Source organism: Euleptes europaea, chromosome 2 (assembly GCF_029931775.1).
Source record: "Euleptes europaea isolate rEulEur1 chromosome 2, rEulEur1.hap1, whole genome shotgun sequence".
NCBI lineage: Eukaryota > Metazoa > Chordata > Lepidosauria > Squamata > Sphaerodactylidae > Euleptes > Euleptes europaea.
Window position 1 is genome coordinate 6,031,775 of NC_079313.1, and position 20,207 is coordinate 6,051,981.

The 20,207-nt window shown below is 48.0% G+C and overlaps 1 protein-coding gene across 1 annotated transcript in view; it reads right to left on the reverse strand.

The window, feature by feature from the left end:
- UPF1 (UPF1 RNA helicase and ATPase) overlaps positions 1-20,207 on the reverse strand; it is a 309,167-nt gene that overhangs the window by 13,513 nt on the left and 275,447 nt on the right. Inside the window, exons 3-15 of the mRNA XM_056844524.1 lie at positions 13,640-13,782; positions 13,127-13,216; positions 11,157-11,324; positions 10,794-10,974; positions 7,944-8,105; positions 7,390-7,474; positions 6,072-6,170; positions 4,487-4,595; positions 4,236-4,395; positions 3,067-3,185; positions 2,384-2,548; positions 1,179-1,293; positions 414-557 (exon numbers count right to left, since the gene is read on the reverse strand). Coding sequence (XP_056700502.1) covers positions 414-557; positions 1,179-1,293; positions 2,384-2,548; positions 3,067-3,185; positions 4,236-4,395; positions 4,487-4,595; positions 6,072-6,170; positions 7,390-7,474; positions 7,944-8,105; positions 10,794-10,974; positions 11,157-11,324; positions 13,127-13,216; positions 13,640-13,782 — 1,740 coding nt within the window. The remainder of the gene's footprint in view (positions 1-413; positions 558-1,178; positions 1,294-2,383; positions 2,549-3,066; positions 3,186-4,235; positions 4,396-4,486; positions 4,596-6,071; positions 6,171-7,389; positions 7,475-7,943; positions 8,106-10,793; positions 10,975-11,156; positions 11,325-13,126; positions 13,217-13,639; positions 13,783-20,207) is intronic.

Sequence of the window (20,207 nt, forward strand, 5' to 3'; positions counted from 1 at the left end):
TCCCACTCCTGGTCCATCCCCGTCCCGGCTCCGCCTCTTCCAGTTCTCGACAGAAGGCTTGTCATTGTCTTCACTTCCGGAGCATGCAGCCAGCGACTGCAGAGAAGGCACTGGGAAGGAGCCCGGAGCTTCCCGGAGGAGCCGGGAACGCACCGCTGGTCCCCAGCCTCCTCAGCCGGGGGAACGAACTCAGGCAAACTCTGTGCTGGGGCGACGGCTCGCGTGCCCACAGAGAGGGCTCTGAGTGCCACCTCTGGCACGCGTGCCATAGGTTCGCCACCACTGGTCTAGACGGAGGGTGAATGTTTGACACGAGGAAACTCTCACCCCACCGTGAGAAGGTGGCTGGAACGAGGCACTGCAGACAGCGCTGAATCGCAGCTGATAGCTCCATTTCGGGAGCCAAAGCCTACCTGCTTCGCACCAAGGACCACCGGCACCATGCACTCCGGCTCTGTGGCCTGGGTGCTTTCGTCGATCAAGATGGAGCGGAACTGCATCTTGGCCAGCCTCGGGTCGCCGGCCCCCACGCACGTGCAGCAGATGACGTCAGCATTCTGCAGGAGGAAGAGGATGACGAGGAAGAGGAAAAAGAAGAAGAGGAAGAAGAAAAAGAGGAGGTGATGTTGGTTTTTATATGCCGACTTTCTCTACCACTTAAGGCGTATTACAATCACATTGTCTTCCCCTTCCCACAACAGACACCCTGTGAGGTAGGTGGGGCTGAGAGAGATCTAAAGAGAGCTGTGACTAGCCCAAGGCCATCCAGCTGGCTTCATGGGGAGGAGCGGGGAAACCAACCCGGTTCACCAGATTACCCTCTGCCGCTCATATGGAGTGGGGAATCAAACCCGATTCTCCAGATCAGACTCCACCACTCCAAACCACCGCTCCAATCCACTACACCACGACGGCTTAACCACTACACCACGCTGAAAGGGACAGACGGTCCTGAAGGGTGGGCCCCTCGCGGTGAATCCAGCCTCAAACCCCACGATGCTTGGAGGTGGCTGTTACAATGACCTCAAGGACATTTCCTTCAAGCTTCCATTTCAGCTGTGGGGAGCCTCTGACGGAGGCACCCCCCCGGTCGCCACGGCACCTACTGGGCTGGGCTACAGGGGGGAACTCGCCTGGCTCGGCCGCCTTAACCCCAGGGCAGAGGAAAAACTTTTTACCATCAGCAATTCCCGCTCAGCCGTTCGCTTGAGCGCCCGGTAGCGTTTTTCATCTGCGGAGGACAGTTCTCCAGTCTCGTCTTTCAGCTGCTGCAGTTTCTGAAGCTCAGGCATACTGAGAAGCAAACACATAAGTGTTTTTTTGCTTGATAACACACTCCCATCTCTATCGCTGCCCTGAATTTTTTTTCAGGGGGTACCCTGACTGCACCAGCAGTTAAAACCACCTTCCTGACAATGTCCTACTGTTCAAGCATCTAGATGCTCTCAAACACCACAACGAGGAGTTTTGGGATAGTAGTCAACAAGGGATCCCAGTAGCCAACAAGGGATCCCAATAGCCAACAAGGGATCCTAGCCATAGCAAGTAAATTTATTTTATTTTACTGCATTTCTACCCCGCTCTCCCCAACCTGAAGGTCAAGCTCAGGGTGCTTACACAATCTAACACATAATGAAAACAGTAACACATTTAAAAATACAATTTAAAATAGCCCAAATCAATCTCGTAAATATGACAATCATGCCCCACAATGGCGCGAAAACCCCAAAAATAGCCATCTGCAGGCGGCAGATGAATCTAACCACCCCCCCAGGGTGGTGTAGCGGGGTAGCGCTCAGCAGTAGGAAAGGGGAGGAGACTAGGGAGGACAGTAACTATAACGAGAACCGTCACTGGCCTCAACCATAAGCCCAGCGGAATAGCTCCGTCTTGCAGGCCCTGCGGAATTTCTGAAGGTCCCGCAGGGCCTTGATCTCGCTAGGGAGGCTATTCCACCAGGCAGAGGCCAGGGTCGAAAAAGCCCTGGCCCTGGTCGAGGCCAGCTGGATACTCCTTGGGCAGGGAATCACCAGCAAGTTGGTATTAGTTGCTGGTAATACTTTTTGGGTTGGGGAGAGCGGGGTAGAAATGTAATAAACAAATAAATAAACATAGGTTTCTCTGGGGAACATTGCCAGGAGAGGCAGTCCCGTAGATACAACAGTCCCAGGGAGACTTGAAACGCCAAGCATCAGGAGGTAAGGGCTGACTAAAGTGTGGCTGATATAGCTACAGGCATAGTAAGAGATGCTCCGACTGGTCTCAGGAAGCCATCCAGGTGGACAGCAAGGCACAGCACACCTAAGGACCAGAGTGACCTAAATCCAAAGAATGTACTTACACAGCTGCCCCTCCCCCACTGCCCCTCCAAGTACCCCCTTACCTGTCCATGTTTCTGATCTGGTTGTGCAGGGCCAGGAAAGATACTGGGGAGTCAATCGCCTCCCGGCTCTTTGCGCACAGACGCACCACTTTCAGTCCGGTCTGATGTATCTTCTCGGTCAGCTGATCCACAGCTATGTTACTTGGTGCACAGACCAGTACAGGCCTGAGGAGGGATGAGAGACAGGAGTGAGGGCCAGCCGAGTAATAAACATCAAATTCAGAAGCCCTACGACAGCTTCATGGCAATTCAGGTTTACACCCACATCAACATCATGGGTTTATTTAAACCAATCTGACGTTACCGGAGGGGATGAAAATGGTTAAAAAAAATGAAGCTGAAACAAAATTTATTGTTATTTTACAATATTCTATGATGGTCTTTGCAGCACTTAATGGTAGATAGTAATCTTTTTGCTGTCCGTCCTGTCTCTCCTGAGTACTGATCGTGTGGCCTGAGAAGGAGTTTATGTATCCTCTGTTCATATAATTTCTATGTATTCCATGCTATTTTGATGTAACCATTTTAACATTTGAGTTCCCCGCCCCCATTCCCTGTCCTTTTACTATTTATTTGTTTTTAATGTATGGATTTCATTAAATTAACATTTAACAAAAATAAGCCAAGGTGATGGCACACCCCTTCAGCTAACGGGATTCTGCCCCCTTGGTTCTCGTTCTTACCCATTTCCTTGCCTGGCCAGGTGGTAAACAATGGTAGCTGACGTCACAGTTTTGCCTGTCCCGGGAGGGCCCTGGATTAGGCTCAACGGACGCTGCAAGACAGTTTTCACAGCATACACCTGGGAAGAGGAATATCGTGAATTTAGAGGGTGCAAGACGACTCACGTGGGCAACATAACCAACCACAGTGGCTGTCGGTGCCCAATCCAGCATTACACGCCCCACCACCCCTGCGGCACAGGGTGGGGTTCATCATCATTCCTTTATTGGCACAGAAACACACTTCAAAAGATTACAAAAGGAATGGAAAGGTGGAAAGGTGTCCTTTGTAAAATGGTTAAAAGGCGGTTACATTGGGAAATGCAGTTTGTTGGTAAAAAGGTAAAGGTCCCCTGTGCAAGCACCGGGTCATTCCTGACCCATGGGGTGACGTCACATCCCGACGTTTCCTAGGCAGACTTTGTTTTACGGGGTGGTTTGCCAGTGTCTTCCCCAGTCATCTTCCCTTTACCCCCAGCAAGCCAGGTACTCATTTTACCGACCTTGGAAGGATGGAAGGCTGAGTCAACCTCGAGTTGGCCTGGTTGGCCACTTCCGTCGGGATCGAACTCAGGTCGTGAACAGAGCTTTTGACTGCAGTACTACAGGTCACCACTCCGCGCCACAGGTACTGCCATCTAATTAGTTCTTTGGCGGGCTTTTAAAACAAACTTTTAAAAACTGAGCCACTGTCTCCAATATTTGGGGTGAACGATTGCTCAGTAAATAGAGAACATTAAAAGAATCGGAAGCATTCAGTCTATTTACTGACAGGGGGGTTAATAGTTCATTACGAGATTCTGTGTAGAAACTACAATAAAATAAAACGTGAGCAACTGTTTCTATACAATTACTGTCACAAGAGCCTGTCAGACAGAGGAATTTTCCGAAATCTGCCTTCGAGTAGCGCAGATGGCAAAACATTAAATCTGGCCAGATAGATAGCTCTACGTTGGGATAGATCACACAGGAGAGAGAAATATGGAGAGTGTTGGTAAACATCAGAGGGTACCCCTGAATTTAATGGGGAGCATGTTTTATTTGCAGCACTATTTAGATCTTGCAGTCCTATATCTAATAGTCTGCGTTTTATTCTTTGGAAAGCTTCTTCCTCTACAGGATGGGATTACCTGAGAGTGATTGAGGTCAGGCAGTCCCTGTGCCGTGAAGCGTTTCGGCAGCTGACACTTGATAATGACATCTTCCACCTCGTGGCCGAGCAGCTTGTGGTAGATGTAGCCAGATACTGAGGTTTCATCCACGGCAAACGTTTTGAGCGCGCTCTGCATTCTGGAAGAGGGAGACGTCATTTGGCACATGTCCATTCTCAGGAGCACTACCGCTTCCCTCGCTCAGAGCGATCTAAGGTTCTCTCACCCACCTGTCAAAGGAGGTAGACTTCCACACAAAGTCCACCTGGAAGTTGTGGGTCACTTCCACCGGAGCGCCGACGCTGCTTCTCAGCTCGATAGCAATCTCGTCGCCATAATCTTCAAAACCTCGTTAAGTAACAATCTGTACAAAAAGCTGCACACTCTTCCCGAAAAGAGGTCATGCATCATCGTCCTACGAAGAACACTCGGCCTGAAGGTTCGCGACATGCTTCGCGGAGATTCACGGAGGACGCAGCTTTCGGCGGCTACTAGCCATGGTGACTAGAAGGAACCTCCATATTAAGAGGAAGGAAGCCTCTGAATACTGGTGCCAGGAGGCAACATCAGGGGAAGGCTTCAGCCTCTGTGGTGTTGGCCTCTATACTAACTGGCGGGCCACTGCGATTTATCATGGGGTTGATGTACACACATCCGGAAACACTGATAATTCTACACCAGCGTGAGCAACTGTCCATGTGGCAAGATCCACGATTCGGGTTAAGAGTTTACATCAGGCAACGCTAGATTATAACATTAAAATACCTCATAAAGTTCATTTCCGGATGTGTTTTTAATAATCAGTCTGTCTATCTATTCGATTTATAACCCGCCCTCCCCATCCAAGGCCAGGCTCGGGGCGGGTAACACCACTTAAAATATATCAAAGAATTAACAGCAAAATTAATGATAATTCTAAGATTAAACAATAAAACCCCGATTTATAACCACTGAGGAAGGCCTCTTCAGGCCAAAATGCGTATGGTCCGGCACTGGTCATTTATATTGAATGCATATCAGCTGTGTATGAGACTTTTGTAACTGATGTTTTTATCTGTAGCCTGCATTCCAGGCCCTGTGTTCTTAACAAATTTATTGTGCAGACCTTGTAATAAATATATTTTGTTATAGTTTATAGTTTCTAGCTCAACCTTTGAGGCTCCCTGTACTTATCTGGTTGAGTTCCAACCCCCCAACACCTTTTTAGTTGTTCTATGGCCACTGTGTGAGACAGGATGCTGGGCTAGAGGGACCACTGATCTGATCCAGCAGGGCTCTTTTGATGTTCCTTCTTAAGGTCATGGACTCTACACCCTGTTGTTGGCTCTCCGTAGTAACTGGTTGGCCACTGTGTGAGACAAGAAGCTGGACTAGAGGGACCACTGGTTTGATCCAGCAGGGCTCTTCTGATGGTCTTATGATCCTTCTTAAGACCTTGGCCTCTATGCCTTGTTGCTGGCCCTCCAGGGGAACTGGTTGGCCACTGTATGAGACAGGATGCTGGACTAGAGGGACTGCCAGTCTGATCCAGCAGAGCTCTTAGGCTGAAGGCCGGAGCCCATAAACTGCACAGAAGAGCGCCTGCCTAAGAATCATTGTGTAACCTGTCTGTGCTCCCTGGAAGGAAGAACGGAGGGGAAGTACAATGGAGGCCACTGACATTCCTTCAGTTCTGTGACACAAAAGGAAGGGGAGAATCACCTGATTGGGTGGGCAAACTCCCAAACCTCAGCAAAGAGCACCTGAGACTGCCTTGGGAGTTCATCCAAGATGCTGACCCACGTCCTTAGTTCTCTTCCACAGTAAAAAGGATACTATCTGGAACTTTAATGACGTGGCCAATTCCCTTCCACAGCGGAGCCAAATCCCCTTTGTACCTCAGGCAGATTTCGTCTCCCTGCATCAGACGCATATCTGAAGAGACAATGTGAAACCTGACATCCCCCTTCCACATGGCACAAGGCCAGGCACCAGGGCAAGCGAAACTAGCCAATACACTGTATAATACGCATCATCATTCAATCGCCCCGTTCTTTAAATCAACTCAGCACAAGTGCAGTGGCCAACCCTTCAGGCAATGGCACCATGAGTGGTCCAAAGCAGATCTGTCCCAGAGAGCAGCAATCCTCAGTGCCACGGCCAGCATGGTGTAGTGGTTAAGAGCGGCAGACTCTAATCTGGAGAACCGGGTTCGAGTCCCTGCTCCTCCTCATGGGCGGTAGACTCTCATCTGGTCAACTGGGTTGGTTTCCCCGCTCCTACACAGGAAGCCTGCTGGGTGACCTTCGGAGAGTCTCTCTGAACTCTCTCAGCCCCACCTACCTCACGAGGTGTCTGTTGTGGGTAAAGGAAGGGAAGGCGATTGAAGAAGGAGTTGGTTTTTATATGCCGGCTTTCTGTACCACTTAAGGAAGAATCAAAACAGCCTACAATCACCTTCCCTTCCCCTCCCCACAACAGACACCCTGTGAGGGAGGTGAAGCTGAGAGAGCTGTGACTAGCCCAAGGTCACTCAGCTGGCTTCATGTGTAGGAGCAGGGAAATAAATCCGGTTCACCAGATTAGCCTCCGTCACTCATGTGGAGGAGTGGGGAATCAAACCCAGCTCTCCAGATCAAAATCCTCCGCTCTAACCACTACACCACACTGGTTTGAATCTCCTTAAAGGTAGGCAAAACAGGAGTGTAAAAACCAACCCTTCTTCTTCCACTTCTGCACGGGCTGGCCACCCGCGGATACGGTCTGAGGATATTCTACACTCTGAGGATCAGTTCAGAGAGTAGCCATGTTGGTCTGCAATAGGACAGATACAGTATCACCCAGTAACACATTAGAGACCAGCAAGATTTTGGGGGGTATGAGCTTTTGAGAGTCAAAGCTCCCTTTGCCAGATAGTTTTAGATAGTGGACTCGTACCTAGCTGTTCTGACACCATCTAAGGGTCTCCAGTAATAAATACATGGAACAGTTTAACTATGGAGTCATCTCAAAGTCAAGATATATCACAATGGTTTAAACACCACCGCTATCTGCTCTTCCTAGCCTAGCACGGGGGGCCAATAAAAAAGGGGGAGGGACAGCATTTGAATCTCAAGCCATTAAGCCCCTGCGCTTGGTTAACTGTGGATCTGACCTGAGTCCGTCTTCGGCAAGGTGAAGTAAGCAATCCTTTTCTTGTTCAAGCCCAGGTCCCATCGCACGGTGATGTTGTCTTGGGTCTAAATAACAAAGAGATGAATATTCTACTTGATGAACGAGTCAGAAAGGTATTCAGCATCTATCTAAACCCTTCCTCAGATTATGGAAAAGGAATTAAGTCCAAAATATATAAAGAATTATGTTTTTTAAAACCAATGTCATCAATGAATTTCTCTCTTATCTGTAACTGTAAGATAAATTGGAAAATGTGTTAAGTATTAAGCCCCCTGTCAATAATTTGATTCAACGCAATGTATTTCTTTTGTTTTACTGTATTGTTTTTACGTTTGTTTTTAAAAAGGTTTGTTGTTATTGTTGTTTATTTGGGTGGTGGTTTTCTGTTTGAAAAATTGATTTAACTATTTTTTTAGAGGGATAAAATCCAAGAAAATATTTCCTTGGCCCTGAATCCCAGTTGCCTCCAAGCCCCAACATTTGGAAATAGCCGCTCCTCATCCCTAGTCCCCCATCTCCCCCCAGGACCCTTGCCTGAGACTCCTTGAGTTTCTTGTCATAGTCCGCCTCAAGCTTGACCAGTGGCCCAAAGATGTTCTGGTACTGATAAGCATCCTCGTATCGAAGCAGGACATGCTGAGGCTCCTCGTCCACGCCAGGTTTCTCCAGGTCCTCGAGGGTGGCAGACGGGTTTTCCTAAAATTAAAGAAGAACTGTCACTCCGCGGCCCAGATTGGGCGGTCTTCTGTCAGGCTTTCCTAAGTAGGAGGGAAGAAGATGAGGAACACCCCACCCCACACACAAACAAAAACTCAGGCAAAATAAAATTTGGCCAGTAAATACTGGCAGGCCAAAACGTGCTTTGTTCCAAAAAGAGTTACTTTTTAAAGTCAAGATTAACGGTAAAGGTAGTCCCTCGTGCAAGCACCGGGTCATTACTGACCCATGGGGTGGCATCGCATCCCGACGTTTACTAGGCGGACTATGTTTACAGGGTGGTTTGCCAGTGCCTTCCCCAGCCGTCTACACTTTAACCCCAGCGAGCCGGGTACTCATTTTACCGACCTCGGAAGGATGGTAGGCAGTCGACCTAGAGCCGGCTACCTGAAATCGACTTCTGTCGGGATCGAACTCAGGTCTCGAGCAGAGCTTCTGACTGCGGTGCTTACCGCTCTGCGCCACGGGGCTCTTGCCAAGATTAGGGACCAACAAACATGTCTCAAATTTTACGTGGCCTACTTTTAAGCCTAGAACACATAAAATTAATCCTATGGAGCATTTGTATAGTACCAGTGTGATGTACTGGTTAAGAGCGGTGGTTTGGAACGGTGGACTCCGATCTGGAGAACTGGGTTTGATTCCTCACTCCTCCACATGAGCGGCAGAGGCTAATCTGGTGTACCAGGTTGGTTTCCCCACACCTACAGAAGAAGCCAGCTGGGTGACCTTGGGCTAGTCACTCTCTCTCAGCCCCACCTACCTCACAGGGTGTCTGTTGTGGGGAGGGGAAGGAAAGGTGATTGTAAGTTGGTTTGATTTTTCCTTAAGTGGTAGAGAAAGTTGGCATATAAAAACCAACTCTTATTCTTTTTCTACTTTCTGGTGTTCAGGCAAGTTTCACATATATTATCTTGTTCAAATCCTGAGAACAAACTTGTAACTCCCTGTGACGCAGACAGGGGAGGGCTTTGCCTACGGCCAACAGCTGGTTACCATTTAAAGCTGCTTTGTAATTCTGTCTTTTTGCTACCCCAGGTCCAAATATTCTCCCGAATCAGCTGGGGAGCACAGGAAGTTTCCAGCTGACCATGCAGTGAAGCACTTCTCCCCCTCGCCCCCCTACATCTTTAAGTGCCCAGTCGGCTGGCAGGTTAATCATGCAAGACTGTGGGCTAGTAATGTTTGTGGTTTTCCAAGAGCTGGCCTCTCCCAACAGAATGTGTCCGCTGCCGCAAAATCCTGAGCTTTCTATGGAAGTGGGGGCCCTCTTGGCCTCTGTGCCCTCTTCCACATCAAACAAATTTTCCTAAACCCACCCTCTTCCCTATCCTAAATCAGAAAGGAGAAAAAAGGGAAGGAAGATTGTAAATGGCCATCTGACAGCGATGCTGATTCTTATGATCTCAGGCAGGTCGTGAGAGGGAGGGCAGGAAGGGTTGCATCAGTGTATGGCTCTCGTGGCCCTTTCGTGCATGCTCAGGGTAGTGCTGATTGGCACTCTGGGGTCAGGAAGCAATTTTCCTCCAGGCTAGATCGGCCTGGAGAGGTTTTGGGGTTTTTATTTTTTTGCCATCTTCTGGGTATGGAGTAGGGGTCACTGGGGGTGTGGGGTGGGGAGGGAGTTGTGGATTGCCTGAATTGTGCAGGGGGACAGAATAGATCAAAGCTTCTTCAAATGTGGGCCATATGGGGTCGCATAACTGAATGTGGGGGGGTTGCAAAAAATTTTGCAACAGTAAGGGGCTTCTCATCAGTATGCAAATTTGCTTTAGTCTTTAATAAATGGTAAAATTATATGCATACCAAAGAATTGTTTTACAATAAATTTCTTTATGATTTATTATCAGTAAATGTTTGATTTGTATACCTATTTTATATACTTATATACCTGGGGTCACGTACAAATTTCTCGGGCGAGTGGAAAAAGTTTAAGAAGCCCTGGACTAGATTACCCTGGTGGTCCCTTCCAACTCTATGATTATACCTAGAGTATTGTGTTCAGTTTTGGGCACCACAATTTAAGAAGGATGTAGACAAGCTGGAACGTGTCCGGAGGAAGGCAACAAAGATGGTGAGGGGTCTGGAGACCAAGTCCTATGAGGAAAGGTTGAAGGAGCTGGGTATGTTTAGTCTGAAGAGAAGACTGAGAGGGGATATGATAACCATCTTCAAGTACTTGAAAGACTGTCATATAGAGGATGGTGCCAAGTTGTTTTCTGTTGCCCCAAGAGGTCAGACCAGAACCAACGGGTTAAAATTAAATCAGAACTGTTTCCATCTAGACATTGGGAAGAACTTTTGAACAGTTAGAGCGGCTCCTCAGTGGAACAGGCTTCCTCGGGAGGTGCTGAGCTCTCCTTCCCGGGAGGTTTTGAAGCAGAGGCTAGATGGCCATCTGTCAGCAATGCTGATTCTATGAACTTAGACAGTTCTTGAGAGGGAGGGCATCATGGCCATCTTCTGGGCACTGGGTGTGTGTGTGGGAGGTAGTTGTGAATTTCCTGCATTGTGCAGGGGTTAGGACTTGATGGCCCTGGTGGTCCCTTCCAACTGTATGATTCTATGAAATGAAGCTTAATTCCTGCCTCTGGACCAGATGCGCAGGAACCCCCAGCTGCTGTGTTGTCTTGGCCCTCCTCGTCCCCCTCCCGTTCTCACACGCACCTTCCACAGCTCCTCCAGCTTGTTTATCTGCTGAGCCGTGATCTGCCGGGCTCTCAGCTGCTCCTGCTCAGAAGGAATCTTGACCAGCCAGGAGAGGAAGCAGCGGTCCTGGATCAGAGGCTGCCACTGCGAACTGTCCCAGTTGATATCTTTCAGGCTGCTCTGACTGGCACAAGGCTGCCTGCACAACCAAGACATCGGAGAAGAATTCTATTAGTCGAGCTCGAGAAAGACACTGTGCCAATCAACGATTTTTTTGGGGGGAAACCACTTTCAGAGCATTATCAAGTTTTCCTATAAAGTCTTCGATGCTGTCCCACTGAGCCAGCAACAGAACTACTTTGAAGGAGGAGGTTCTCTCACCTGCACAGCAAAACCACCACTGAGTCGGCCTTGGCTGGGATGAAGCCAAGGAGGAACACATTTCGGCAACCGCAGTTGTAGCATTCCAAGACCGTCTCCCCCAGGGGCCCGTCTTTGTGAAGAGTCACTTCCTTGCATTTGGCCCTCACGAGATGGTTCACGATGTGGCTGAGACACAAACACAGAAAGATGCATTCTTGTTTGAACAGCAACACCTGCTGTGGCTCACTTCCCTTCCAATGCAAAAGCCTGCAAAGTGTTTCAAGGATCTGTCTCCCTTCTTAAAAAAAAAAAAACCTGTTACTCATAGGTCTCAAATTGCGGTTCCAAGCTGTTCTGTGGGAAGCCCTAATGAGGACAGCCCTCTCAAATCAAGCTTAATTCTTATAGAAACTGGAAAGGCCTATAGCTTCAGCCCTAAACGGTCTGGGACCATCGTATCTACAGGACCGTCTCTTCCTGTATGCCGCCCCCCAAGAGCATTACACTCAGCTAATAACATCTTGCTGGTTGTCCCCAGCCTGAGAAGTGTCTTTCTGTCCTCACCCACAACCTTTTCGGCCCTGGCCCCAGCCTGGTGGAACTCTCCCTCTAGTGAGACCTCGGTCTTGCAGGATCTGGTGCAGTTCCGCAGGGCCTGAATGACTGAGACGTTCCGCCAGGTCTCCCTGCCTTCCATCTCATCTGAGTTTTCTAACGGGGGACCTTGACTGCTTTTCCTCGGGGTTCCGCGAACGCGTGTGCCGATATCGGCGCCAATTCGATTTTAGTATTAGGAATGTAAGTTTTAAACTGGAATTGTTGTACCTTTGTATAAATGCATGTGAACAGCGTTGAGCTGCGAACAGCGTTGTGGTTGTGCTCCGCTCCGTAGAGTGTTAAATTTTACTTTAATCTTAGCTTCATTATCTTTGTTTAGCTTGCGTTTTAGCTGGCTGTTGCTCAATTATAAAGGGGGTTAGTTTGTTTTTCTGACTCCCTAAAAATTCCTTTCTTTTAGAGCAGTGGTTCCCAAAGTGGGCAGTACCAACCCCTGGGGGGCGGTGGGATTACCTAGGGGGGCACTAAGACGCAAGGGGGCAGCAGGGCGGTGCTAGAGGTGGGCCCCTTCAACTGCGTTGTTCACTAATTTACAACAGATCAAGCGATGGCACCATGCTGGCAAATTTGGTGGAAACTATCAGAATCCCCCCCCCCCCGACTTTGAAGACCTGGCACTGCTGGATCAAGTTCATCAGTTCTGCTGAATAAATTTCAACTAAAAAGTTCTAATTTGATTTTGAATAGATGTGCAATTAATTGTTACGGTTTCGAAATTTTATTGTTATTATCTTCTTTAGTGCATCATGCAAACCTCTGTTTTGAATAATGCTTTTTATAGAATAGGGTAGGGGGGGCGCTGGGGTTGAGTTTGTGGAACCAAGGGGCGGTGGCCCGAAAGGTTTGGGAACCACTGTTTTAGAGCAAGCCTCTGTGAGCTTGACGCAGAGGCAAAAGCTAAAGTTTCTTGTTCCTGAGTGACGCCTATGCAGCCAGTAAGGTGGGGGGGAAATAAGTGAAGAGTCTAATTTAGAGCTTAGAATTTGTTGCAGAAATGTACCCACTCCCTCCCTTGTTAGGAACTGACGGGGTAGAGTGGGGAGAAAAGGAGAGGGGCTTTCTGTTGTTGCCATTAAAGTATGTTTTAACGGATGTTGGCCGGTCTGAGCCCGGCCTAGCTGGGATAGAGAGCCGGATATAAGCCTGCCTAAACAAACAAATAAATGGGTACCACGGGGGCTTAAAGGACTTTGTGGCAGGGCTGGGAGAAGGCTCTCCTTGCCAGAGACATCCCAGTGTTGCTGCCAGTTAGAGTAGACCACACTGTGCTAGATGGACCAAGCTTCTGCCTCTGCAGCAGGCAGCTTCTGACTTGGATGTGTCCGTGAGCATCGTGGGCACTGGCCACTTAAGTGACTGTAGCTGTTTACCTGCCAGAGGTATTCCCACGGCCGTTGCAGAACCACTTCTTGCTGGTGTTGCAGTAGACCACACAAGCAGGGTCATGGATGCCACAGTAGCTAAGAAAGAGAACACAGAGAGTTATCATGCAACTTTCTGCTTCAGCGTGGTGTAGTGGTTAAGAGCGGGGGAGTCTGATCTGGAGAACCGGGTTTGATTCACCCCTCCACCATGTGAGTAGCGGATGCTAATCTGGTGAACTGGATTTGTTTCCCCACTCCTACACACGAAGCCAGCTGGGCAACCTTGGGCTAGTCACAGCTCTCTCAGCCCCACCTACCTCGCAGGGTGCCTGTTGGGGGGGAGGGGGAGGCGATTGTAAGCCGGTTTGATTCTTCCTTAAGTGGTGGAGAAAGTCGGCATATAAAAACCGACTCCTTCTTCTTCAAAATGACATGAAATAAAGCTCCTAGGTCATGGGAGAGACCCTGCTTGAGCTTTAACCCTATCCCAACCCTCCAGCAGCCACTTTTCCAACTCACCTGCAAGCATGCACAGGAAGGTCTTTGGTATAATATGTGTCTTCCTCATCTTCCTCAAAATTGAGCTCTGCCAAGAGCTGGCTGGTCTTCACCACATTATCATCCACTGCGCCATTTTGGAGAATGCCGTCAGGCCCGTTGACCTAAGAACAGAAGAGAATTTTTGCTTGAGGTGCACAACCAAAAGGCAACTCTGTCCAGACACAATTTGCAGATGAAGCTGCCTTATACTGAATCAGACCCTCGGTCCGTCAGAGTCAGTATTGTCTACTCAGACCGGCAGCGGCTCTCCAGGGTTTCAGGCAGGGGCCGTTCACATCACCTACCTGCCTAGCCCCTTTAACTGGAGATGCCGGGGATTGAACCTGGGATCTTTCTGCATGCCAAGCAGAGGCTCTACCACTGAGCCATGGCCCCTCCCCATGCCCACTGGCGGCATAAACAGTTTGTGTCGTGTGCTGGTGGACTATCACACGGAATTGGTTGCGCTGCCTTGTTATTTCTAATCCATCCGGTGGCTGTCAGTTTCCCACTTTAAAATATTTAAAATATTAACTTGACTTTCCTTTTGTATGGGAAACTGTCCGCCACCAAGGAGGGCAAGAGGCCTGTGGTTATTGGCTCTTTGAGAGAGCGAGCAGGGCATGATGAAGCTGCCTTATACTGAATCAGACTCTCGGTCCGTCAGAGTCAGTATTGTCTACTCAGACCAGCAGCGGCTCTCCAGGGTCTCAGGCTGGGGGTCTTTCACATCACCTCCTTGCCTGGTCCCTTTAAGTGGAGATGCCAGGGATTGAACCTGGGACCTTCTGCATGCCAAGCAGATGCTCTGCCACTGAGCCACGGCCCCTCCCAATAGCAACAAACAAACTGGAATTTGTGCCCTTTATTATACTGCATTGTTAAAACGGGCAGCCGGCACTGATGCAACCCATATAATGCATCTTCTGTAAGAAAAAAATGTTCAGTTCTTTTTGATGGTACACTGACAAAGGTTAACCAGGCCAGGGTGGCCAGAGGATCATTCCTGCGGCAAACGAACCGTTTTCTAGCCTGCCTGACCACATGTGCTCATGTTAATTATTTATGGCCTAAATACCCCACTGATTCGCATCAAGATCTCTTGCTCAGCCACCTGGAAACCGACGTTTTGCACCACAGGCAATTTCTCAGCACACGCCCATGACCTTTAATTCGTGACTGCAATGCCCAAGAAACACCTGCGTGACTTCTCAGGCGCTGTCCTTCCACCTTCCTAAAACCACAGAGGGAGGGCGAGGTTGAAAGGGTGTCTTTTCCAGGAGCCGTCTGCCTGCTGCCGTTGTTTTCACCCTGCCCTGTTAGCTGTCCCTCGCCCTGCCCTCCCATCAGGCCTTCCAGAGCAATCGCCAGTCTCCGGTTTTAAAAGCCACGTATCCCAAAACGCTTAAGACTGTCCGAGCAAAGGCACTCGGACCAGAACAGGCTGTGGGAAGACCTCTCTCCCTGCTTCAGATGTTCTCCACCTTCCCAAGTTTCAAGGCTACCTAGACAATCCGAAGCTAAAGGCAGTCTGAGTGCCAAGAACATCAGAGGGTTTGATATGAATCAGTCAGTTTGTACACAAGGAAACTGGAGCACTCTGGCCTGCTAAGCAAGCACAGTGGGGCCATTCCGGTGGCCTAAGCTGTACCCCTCTGCAGCAAATTATTTACAACGCTGACTAGATCTTCAACTAAACAAGAGCAGGGCTGTGAACCATTTTTTCTGGTATTTTTCGGGTTCATGTTTAATAGGTTGGGAAACCTTCGAAAAATCTGAAAAAAGCTGAATTGCCATATTGGCTTTCCTGGATTTTCGAAAATTTCTGGGTTTATTGAAAAACTTGAAAAACACATGGCGTAGAGCTGAAGGCTGGGCTCAGAGCAGGCCCAACCTTCAGTTCTGTGTCGCCGCCACCTCGGAAGTCCATGTAGACTTTGGAGTTGGTGGCGGACCCAGCGAGCAGGTAAGTGAGGGAAGGGGAGAGAGGGGTGGGTACAAAATGACGGTGGAGCCAAAGCAGCCCTGAAAAATGCCAAATAAATTCATCAATTGGTTCTTGTAGGTTATCCGGGCTGTGTGACCGTGGTCTTGGTATTTTCTTTCCTGACGTTTCGCCAGCAGCTGTGGCAGGCATCATCAGAGGAGTAACACTGAAGGACAGTGAAGGAGAGACACTGTCCTTCAGTGTTACTCCTCTGAAGATGCCTGCCACAGCTGCTGGCGAAACGTCAGGAAAGAAAATACCAAGACCACGGTCACACAGCCAGGATAACCTACAAAAACCAATGAACTCTGACCGTGAAAGCCTTTGACAAAATTCATCAATATTTGGGGATCCGCTTTTCAGCTCCTTTTAATTGCCGCCCTTTAATTGCTGCTGGTTTTTTGGTACAACCCCCCCCCCAAAAATAATAATACTGAAAAGGTATTTTTTGGCTTGGCTTTATCCGGCACACACCCCTAAGCAAGAGCAGGAGGACCATCATTCTACACTTACTGGCCTCAGTTCCACCATTCACTCCCCAAATGCCACTCTCTTAGATTCAGAATTCAAAACCAGAGAGAAACAAGCTTTCGCCCTACCTGTTGGTTTAGCAACCTGACATTTAAAGGCAGGCTGAGGTTTCGTTCCCTGCTATATCTAGCCTCAATCAGAACCAACCTTGTAACTGTTTATGAAAAACAGCAACTCGCTGAAGCCTACACAGCAAGCCTCTCTGGTGTGTGGGGATCAGTACTAGATAATATCCTCGTTAAAACATCATACTCACCTGCCTTATAACAACATTAAGTAAAGGTAGTCCCCTGTGCAAGCACTGGATCATTCCTGACCCATGGGGTGATGTCACATCCCGACGTTTACTAGGCAGACTATGTTTTACGGGGCGATTTGCCAGTGCCTTCCCCAGTCATCTACACTTTACCCCCAGCAAGCTGGGTACTCATTTGACCGACCGCGGAAAGATGGAAGGTGGAGTCAACCTTGAGCTGGCTACCTGAAACAGACTTCTGTTGAGATCGAACTCCGGTCGTGAGCAGAGCTTTTGACTGCAGTAACAACATCAAAAGCCCATTAAGTACATCTTGAAGCAAGACATTCTCTCTAGGAATCAAACTTCCGGATAGCAAGCCTGATGGGTGCCTTGCAACACACGAATAGCAGGGCAACAACAAGGCAGAACAGCCAGTGGGCAACAGGAAAAAAAGCCAATTAAATTCATTCTACCGTACCAGCTTCTCAGCCATAAGCACCAAGGTGGAGATTTCCTCCAAAACTGTTTTTTTTTTTTTTAATCTATCGCTTTTCTTTTTTAAAAAAAGTACTAAAGCTGACTGCCCAGAAAGGGCAGTTTTTCAGTGCGAGAATTAAGGGAGTTCACCCGTTTCCAGTGAAGCGACCCTGCTCTTTGAGGAGGAAAAGAAAGCTAGCTAAGGTCCTCTCATCTCAACACCATTACTTGAGCAAACAACATGGGCGAAAAAGGAAAGCATCCGGCAGCAGCTCATCTTTCGTGGGGAATTTGCCTTCCAACATATGTATCTTCCAAGGTAACATGTAGCCCTTGCAAACCCTTTGCTACTGTGCAGCTGCGCGAAGAGGAGATGGCTCACACAGCAATTACCCTGAAGACAATAAAAGACATCTTTGGGGAACCAGCTACTGCCAGGAAAGCCCATTCTCCAAATAGGTTCATTAAGCCAGAACCAGACAAGTATTTTTCAATAACTGCCATACAGTGCCAAAACCTTTAAGAGTCTTCACTGGCATCATTATGAGCTCTCCCTTGCAAGAACAGAGGAAAGGGGGAAGCACGCAAGCCAACAACTAGCTATAGTCCCATTTACTGCAGGTCCGAATATGTGGGGATTGTCCTGTGAAGGAACACAACACAATCACCATTACAAAATGTGCTTATTGCCTGTGTGATTTTATATGTGATTTTATATGTCCGAAGACACACAGTACAGCTGTCCTACCAACAAAGCAGAGATGGAGATTTCCCTTACAGTCAAAAAAATTCTTTGGCGGCCTGGGTCTGACCTTGCTGTAAACACAGCGTTTTAAAAACAATTATCTCAACATGATTTTAATGTTTGATAGAATTGCAAAAATCAGTTAAGAATATCGATTTTCTGTGATAGCAGCTATGTTATTTTATGGGAATAATCTTTGTCGTGCGGTTAGAATGCCACAAATATCTGGCATCCTTTGGAAGGCCCAATACATTGTATGTATGGTTAGTATGTATGTTACATCTTTTTCTTTAATAAAATATATATACAATTTTTTTAAAAAAATGTTTGAATGGATACGGTTTAGTATTTAATGCTGTAATGGACCCTAATGCTGTAATGGACAGGTAAATATTTTAGTTAATTAAATTTAATTTAATGCTTGTGAGACCCTCCCACATAGAAGGGGCAGCAACAGCCCCTAGCCCGAGTAAGAGCAGAATAACCAGAGAAAATCATGCAACTTTATATGCTTCCTAGAGAAGATGAGTTCAACATCTTCTCGTGCAAGGGAACCTGCAACCAAGGCAGATGGATGTCACTAACTGCACGGATGTGACGGAGGGCCACATATTCCAAGACTTGTTGAAGCTCAAGACAGAAGACCACCACTGACTTGCAAAGGCAGCTATTAACTGATGTTTGTTAACCACTTTTAACAGGGCTCAGTAGCAAGGCTCTCACTTTCTGCTCCATAGAACCAAAGAAACCCACAGCCTGGCAAGGAATGTTATAAAGGGGAGAAGCGGCAGGTGATGTGAGTTAAAAGCTTCCTACATAACTCGCGATACAGATGCTGAGGCCTGGAACAAGGGACCACTCTCAAGGAGGCACATTCTACCCCATATCACTGGCAGCATTTTAAAAAACATTACTTCTCTGACAGGAGTTCGTGGAGGTTTCCCCTGCAGATGGACAGAATTAAAGTTTTGGCTTCCTCTAGTTGTTAATGTTTGGCACAGTGTTTCCACAACCCGAACACAAGAATTTCAAACTTGAACACATGAAGTTGCCTTATACTGAATCAGACCCTTGGTCCATCAAAGTCAGTACTGTCTACTCAGACCGGAAGCGGCTCTCCAAAGTCTCAGGCTGAAGTCTTTCACATCACCTATCAGCCTAGCCCCTTGAACTGGAGACGCCGGAGGATTGAACCTGGGACCTTCTGTCTGCCAAGCAGATGCTCTACCACTGAACCACAGCCCCTCCCTAAAGAATAATTACTAACAAATGAAAATGGAGTTGCTTGCGATAAGAACAAGGCTAACAGACAAGCACATAGATGTCTTTCAGAAAGGGAATTCTTTTTGAAAAGTGGTGCTAAGGGAGGATACCAAGTGATGTGGTACAGGGCTCATGTATTAAAACAGTTATCTCATGTTTCCATCTCGTGTAATGTCAACACACAGACACAAAGCAAAACTGAACCGCGCGGCTTAGAAAGAAGACAACCAGGGGACGTTCACAGAATTAACAAGAGGGGAATCTTGCTGTTATCACAATGAGAGAACTTGCTCCTGCGCAAAGTCCTTAAATGACACACTTCCAGCAGAGTACATTACTCCAGGCACTGCCTGTTGCCACTTGTTTTCACAGTAAGAGTTGACTGAACTTCTCAAAAGGAGGGGAAAACACACGGACGGCAGGCTTGAAACGCAGGGATCTTTACTGCTACGAGGTAATCCCACAAAACAGACCTCCTAATAGGAACTTGTGAGCTCCAGTCTTCCTCATGCATGCACATACCCTGCTTGCAGCCGCAGTCAGAGTAAACTATTTGATGCAGAAAAACCCGATGAACCCCTCCGCAGCAAAGCAGCCCCTTCCCTGGTTAGGCAGGAAACTGTCCCCTTCACTAGGAAGCAGCCAGCCTGCCCTCGATCAGGAAGCGCCCTCCTAGATGCATTTTAAACAATCTACATTTTCTCCAGGCGATTGCAAAACCCCATGAACACATGAAGCTGCCTTCTACTGAATCAGACCCCTGGTCCATCCAAGTCAGTATTGTCTACTCAGACCGGCAGCAGCTCTCCAGGGTGTCAGGCAGGGGTCTTTCACATCACCTACTTGCCTAGTCCCTTTAACAGATGCCGGGGATTGAACCTGGGACCTTCTGCATGCCAAGCAGAGGCTGTACCACTGAGCCACAGCCCCTTCCCATGTTATAGTGCCATCAGTACGCCTCATTACCCCCCACCCAGTACTACTGAAACACACAGACAAGTATTCCTTTGCCTGTTCTTGAAACCACAGCTTTAATGACAAAAAAAATAACACTCTAGGTTTGTAAACAGCTGGTGGAGTAGCCGATTGCTGTAAGAGCTACCACAGGTGAGCAGGCAGGGAAGACTTTCTAAACCTCACATGACATGTATCTATCTATATGGACTTCCCAACACTCCCATTGCCCCTCTTAAAGAAAAAAAAAAAGAGAATCCTTTCACCCACACGAAGCTAAACAATTATTCTTGTTCTCACCCTCAAACCGTATTTAACATTATATCATTGGAAGGGGCCATGCAGGATCAGC